Genomic DNA, 6,487 nt, shown 5'->3' with positions numbered 1-6,487 from the left:
CCTTCCGACTGTTAATCAATGTAATTAATTTTTCTTTTTATTCCTGTGGGAAGCAATTAATATTCCACTGCATATTTTCCACACTGACGTTCATTTCTAAATCAAACATGTAGGCATTTGTTAGTTTTCAGTGATTTCATTACTAACACAACACTCTTTTTAATGGGAATCTTTCTACCTAGAGCCCTGGCATTATAGTGCTACGGTAATTCTTCTGAACTTTTTCTGTCATCCTGTCAGCTCTGGATAATACCACAGTAAGGGTGGAGAACAGGGGAAGCAATCAGGTCATCGATGAAGAATCCTAGAGGAGTCCACCGCTCCTGGCTCACATACCACCGAGCACATACAAAGTAGGGGGAAATACCTCAGTTACAAAGTTTCTATTAAAGTCTTCAAAAATAAAAGAGTACACTGAGGACGGGACAGTCACAGCACTTACTTCCAGCAACTTCTAAAGGGTACACGTTTAATATTTCATGTAAAAGGACTCCAAATTTGCACTAAATACCAATGAAGTGTTATTTTGCTTTAGTTGTGTTGTAGTCTTTTCTGATCAATAGCTATGGGGGAAATTCTGTAAAAAGAAAAGACTTTTTTTTTTTTAATGAATTATTGCTATGTTAAATATATGGGTTTTTTTTCTTAACTTAAACATACACTTCTTTTGGCAAAGGTAACAGATTAACCTTTGTTCATAAACATATATATATATATAACTAGAGTTTTTTGTTTACTTTTTTAATTTTTCAAGTGCAATTGTTTCTTACACATTAATTACTATTAAATTATCATTTTAGCCAGTTATCAGCAAATTATAGTATGCATTCATTGTCTCTTCTTGTGACATTTAGTTTTAATTGCTTATTTTAAAGCAGAAACACTAGTTACAAGTGTCTTCAATATTTTTACCAATAATAAAATTAAGTAGAGACAACAATGAAAAATATCTTAGTGTGATTTTAATATTATTTTGAGATTTTTGGTTGTATAAAGTTTTAATGTAAAATGTCCATTATTGAAGGAAAATGATCTTTCAATAAAAAATACCTACAAGATCTTCAGCACTGATGGAATTTCCTTTTCAAGTTGAAGTTTTTGCTAATTTTAATGACAAGCAAGCCCATATTTACATAACTTCTGTTGAGAAAGAAAAATTTCAAGGCATTTCATGTGCTACCTCGTGTTTTTTACTAGGTGTGGTACAGAAAAGTAATGAATAGGGGCAAATAACATGTTTATCTCAATCCTAAATTGGAATCGAATGGTCTGCATCAGAGGAAAGACTACTACACAGCCTCGTCACCCCACGTGTGGGCTTCCGAAGCGCAGCGGTGGCTGGAGCCGAAGCCGGTGGGAAAGGCGGCTTGCGGCCCCAGGCCAGACCTACTGAATCACAGGCCTACACACACTCGGGCACGGTGAGTGACGTGAGTGAGGCCCTCACCTTGGGTGCCAAAAACTGATTAAGATAAATACTCTTCTATTACAGTATTTTTTTTTTTAAATAAAAATTAGTACTTGGGGCACTTGGCTGGTTCGGTAGAGGATGTGACGTGATCTCAGAATTGCGGAGTTCAAACCCATGTTGAGCTTAAAGATTACTTAAGAAAATATAAATTAGTACAAATTCCATTGTGAACAAATATCAAAATTTTAAATAAAGACAGGGATATTACTGATTTTTCTTTTTGCCTCAGGATGCATAATGGCTTAGCAAAGCCCCCTTTCAGCCTCTCAACTGGAATGTGCATTTTGTTTTAGCCAGAGCTGCAGGCGGTTAATACGCACATCATTAAGATTTGAGAAGCGCTGATCGAAACCTTGGCAGAAGAGATGTTCTTTTCGACCAGTCTGTACCTCAATCCCCTCTCTAGGTTTGGGGACATCTCCCAACTCACGGGTCCTGCACTCCCCGCCCACCGCCACAGATGAAATAAATGCCTGACATGTGCTTCGCTGTACTCGTGGGCATGGCACCTGTGTCACTTGAAACTGGAAGAGACTCTGCATTGATCTCCCAGTTCAACTGTGTGTGGAAGTCTGGCAGTGGCGGGGAACAGCGTCTGGTGTTAGTGGTTTGGCATTTAAAGCTTCAAGGACAGCAGCTTGTGTCTTCCCCAGGCCAAAGTCATGGTGATTTCAAGCATTCATTGTTCCTGGTTGTAGAGCTCTAGCCCTTGTCCTAATTCTCTATTCAATATTCTCTTAAAAAATTCTTTCCTGCTTAGGGGCGCCTGGGTGGCTCAGTCAGTTGAACGTCAGGTCATGATCTCAGGGTCCTAGAATCGAGTCCCACATCGGGCTCCCTGTTCAGTGGGGAGTCTGCTTCTCCCTCTCCCTCTCACCCCTGCTCATGTTCTCTCTCTCTCAAATAAATAAAATCTTTAAAAAATTCTTTTCTGTTTATGGGGCGCCTGGGTGGCACAGCGGTTAAGCGTCTGCCTTCAGCTCGCGGCGTGATCCCGGCGTTATGGGATCGAGCCCCACATCAGGCTCCTCCGCTATGAGCCTGCTTCTTCCTCTCCCACTCTCCCTGCTTGTGTTCCCTCTCTCGCTGGCTGTCTCTATCTCTGTCGAATAAATAAATAAAATCTTAAAAAAAAAAAAAAAATTCTTTTCTGTTTAAAATAGCCTAAGTTGACCTCTATAGCTTGCAGCTAAGAACTCTGGCATGTTTGATGTTTGGGGCTTTACTGGACAAATGAAATTGATACCACAGTTGACTATAGAGATGAAGGGAAGGTAAACAATAGGAAACATTTTTGTTACTTAAGGTGCTTTAGCACAAGTGTTTGGGGTGCAATATGCCCTAAATAGTAGTTACTACTACCACTAGTGGCTAAATTCCAAATATCACAGCAAAAAAAAAAAAAGCAAGCTGCTTTATTATCTGAACTGGAGATCATGAAATTTCAAAAACTGAGACATCTGTCTATCTATTTGAGTAATTTATGTGACATGGAAAAGAATAACACATAACTTCTCTTCCCAGTGATCTTTGCTACTACCATCCAAAAGTTACTACCCTAACATACTACCCTAAAACTTAGTGGCTTAAAACAGCTGCCATTTTTGTTATTTTTCAGGATTCTGTGGGTGAGGAATTAAACATCTGGCACCAGGATAGCCTGAACAGCTGGGGGCTGGCTGGAATGCCGGGAGCCGAATGTGTGGGGCTTCACCTGTCCCTGTGATCTGCCTTTCTCGGGCTTTATAATGCGGCGCCAGAGCCACTGCCTTCCCACATGCTTCTCCGTCTGGCCGCCACACTTTTTATTGGCAGCTCAGGGATCCCGTGAAAGCAGAAGCTGTCAGGTCTTAAAGCTTAGACTCAGAAGTGACGATAGTGTCACCTCCACTGCATTCTACTGGCTAAAGCAAACCACGGACTAAGCCCAGGTACAAGAGGAGGAGGATGCAGAAAGGACATGGATCCCGGGAGGAGGTATAGTTCGCTGGGGGTAATTTCATGCCAGGCAAATGCAGCTGTAAGCAAAGTGCTCTGGGACTGGAGAAGCAGCTCCAGCTTCGAGTCCCACATCGGGGGACATATGAGAGATCAGGATACTTAGAAGTATATAGGGTTTTTTCCCTTCCTGGTTTTTGTTGTGTTCCCTTCCACCAAGCCAGTGAACAAAAAGAGACCTACGACTACAAAATCTAATAAATTGAGAAACAGAGGTACAAAAATATTCATCAAGGTTTGTGTATCGAAAATTGAAGAAAAGAGGGTAAATCAACTTTAAACTCTACTATAGGAAGAGACAGATATATAGATATCATTCAATACTGGTATTCTCTTCATTGAAAAATACTAAATAAGGAACCTAATTTGACAAAAAGATCCTACCTTTGAAAACCTTTTGTTATGAATCTCACTGTAAATAGGTAAATAGTGCATAACATCACGGACTAAGTCTTTAACCCACCAGGTATATTCTGATCTTCTTTTTCACAGAAGTCTTCTATAAAAAAAAGAAAAAAACCCGAAGTAGAATATCTGTAGCCTAATTAAAAGAAATTAAAGAAAATTAAAAGAAAGTGATACTAAATGAATTGATGTTTTTGTCCTATAATTTCTTTTAAAAGCATTTGCTGCTCCTACAGGAAATAAAATATGATCATTCTCCAACAAACTATAATAGACAGGTTTCTTAGGCAAAATATAATCTTGAGTATAAAATAAGACTATCCAAATGCTCTAGAGTATTTTCAGATGTCCCAGATAATCCAGCAAGGACTGAACCTGATTATATTTGATAGCCACCTGACAAATCCAGACAATAAACATAATTATTCCTACATCCAATAATAAGCATTGATTCCCAGACCACAGGAGAAGAGAAAACTTCCCCAGGAAGTTCAGACACACTTTGCAGTTGTCCACTCTTAGATTCCAAGATCCACAGTTTCCCATCGGTAGATGCTGCTGCCAGCAACATTTCACTGCTGCCTTCTTGGTAACGGAAAGCAAACGGTGTTGCATACACCTGGGAGGTGGTTTCAAACTTCCACTGGAGGTGACCTTTCACATTACAACAGTAGATAAAGCAATCATGGGAACAGAAAAATATTTCTTGCTCCGATGCTGAGGTACACGGGGATGAAAAGATTGGTTCACTGGTAGAGAACTGCCAAACCTGAAGGATAGTAAAGGCAAAAATATTTCATTCATCTAATTTCAATTCTCCTGTATAGTGAAGCTTTATTCTTAATACAAATGTAAGTGGTGTAAGCTACTGAACAGTAACTACACACACACACACACACACACACGCACGCACACACACACAGGAAATAATGGCTTCTTCTGAAAAGTAGCATTGTCAAATTAGACCTCTGTTCCAGTCGTAAAGTCTAGAACAAAATACACTGGAGTCTTACTACATGAGTCACTGCTATGCCTAAGAGGATGAAATAAAATTAATTTTAAACCCCATTTAAGAAGGAGCTACTACTACTATGTTTAGAAATGTAAAGTTCAGGGGCGCCTGGGTGGCTCAGTGGTTAAGTGTCTGCCACTGGCTCAGGTCATGATCCCAGCATTCTGGGATCGAGCCCCGCATCGGGNCAGCAGGAAGCCTGCTTCTTCCTCTCCCACTCCCCCTGCTTGTGTTCCCTCTCTCGCTGCCTCTTTCTGTCAAATAAATAAAATCTTCAACAAAAAAAAAAAAGAAAGAAATACAAAGTTCAAAGACAAAACTGTACTCAGTTTTCAATGTATCTTATTAAAAACTGTACCTTATTCTATTCTCCTAATGTAAGGAGAAGGAAGTAAGTGGACTGAAGAGTTTATGTGCGATAATTGAAATTAAAGGTTTAAACAAAAAGCTATGAGTTATGTGTCTGCTCTGTGGATATATACTATTTACTTTTTTTTTTTTTAAGCTTTTATCTATTTATTTGACAGAACACAAGCGGAGGGGAGTGGAGGGAGAGGGAGCAGCAGGCTTTCTGCCAAGCAGGGAGCCTGATGCAGGGCTCCATCCCAAGGTCCTGGGATTATGACCTGAGCCGAAGGCAGACACTCAACTGACTGAGCCACCGAGGTGCCCCCATTTGCTTATTTTATAGCTACCACACACAAATGTCGGCCAATATTTTGAAGAAAACACGAGGAGGAAAAGGCGTAAGTCTAAGATAGTGTTTGCAAATGCACAGTAACAGCAGAATAAAAACAAAATGAAAACAGTGGGCATTTTCATGAAATAGGATTTGTAATCCTAATTCTGTCCCTCACTTGGGCAAAATCATTTTCATCTTTCTATTTGTTCGTCCAAAAAAATAGGAGTAACAGCCTTTGCCTCTTATTTCTCCTTTCTCCTTATTTCTTATTTGAATGTATGAGAGTACAAACTACTTTGTTGTTGTTGTTGTTGTTTTAAGATTTTATTTATTTATTTGACAGAGATAGACAGCCAGCAAGAGACGGAACACAAGCAGGGGGAGTGGGAGAGGAAGAAGCAGGCTCCCAGCGGAGGAGCCCGATGTGGGACTCGATCCCGGAACGCCGGGATCATGCCCTGAGCCTAAGGCAGACGCCTAACGACTGCGCTACCCAGGCACCCCTACAAACTACTTTGTAAATAAAAATATTAAGTGACCATAATAAAAGATTCCATCACAAAGTAATCGTCACACAGTAGGAGGAACTGCTAAACTATGAGGGCTAAAAGTAGAATGAAAAGCACCACAATCAACGCTGGCCATCAATGGGCTAACTCAGGGTGGAACTCGTGCGCTCGAGGCCACCAACAACCCCCCAGATCACACATCCAGCACCAGGCCGCCACCGACAGTCGCCTGTGGATAAAGAAATGGAGGGGATGCTCCCAACAAAAAAAGATCTAATGTTGCCTAGAAGAAGCCTCCCTGCCGGTCATGAGGTTGAGGATGGGCCCTCCATTCAATGCAATTTGGGTTATGCAACTAGTTCAGTTTCCACAGAAAAAGCACAGGTTTCTTTAAGTGTTCAAAACCACAA

The 6,487-nt window shown here is 40.5% G+C and overlaps 1 protein-coding gene across 6 annotated transcripts in view; it reads right to left on the bottom strand.

The window, feature by feature from the left end:
* Positions 1 to 2,870: 2,870 nt before the first annotated feature.
* Positions 2,871 to 6,487, bottom strand: part of AASDH (aminoadipate-semialdehyde dehydrogenase) — a 33,444-nt gene continuing 29,827 nt past the window's right edge. For all 6 annotated transcript variants that reach the window (XM_040625218.1, XM_008701492.2, XM_008701491.2 and 3 more), the window contains one exon: positions 2,871 to 4,643. In XM_040625218.1, the coding sequence (XP_040481152.1) occupies positions 4,254 to 4,643 (390 nt within the window). In that variant the 3' untranslated portion in view covers positions 2,871 to 4,253. The remainder of the gene's footprint in view (positions 4,644 to 6,487) is intronic.

Source organism: Ursus maritimus, unplaced genomic scaffold, assembly GCF_017311325.1.
Source record: "Ursus maritimus isolate PB19 unplaced genomic scaffold, ASM1731132v1 scaffold_8, whole genome shotgun sequence".
Taxonomy (NCBI): domain Eukaryota; kingdom Metazoa; phylum Chordata; class Mammalia; order Carnivora; family Ursidae; genus Ursus; species Ursus maritimus.
The sequence above is the reverse complement of the archived record's forward strand: the minus strand, read 5'-3'. Positions and strand labels throughout refer to the sequence as shown.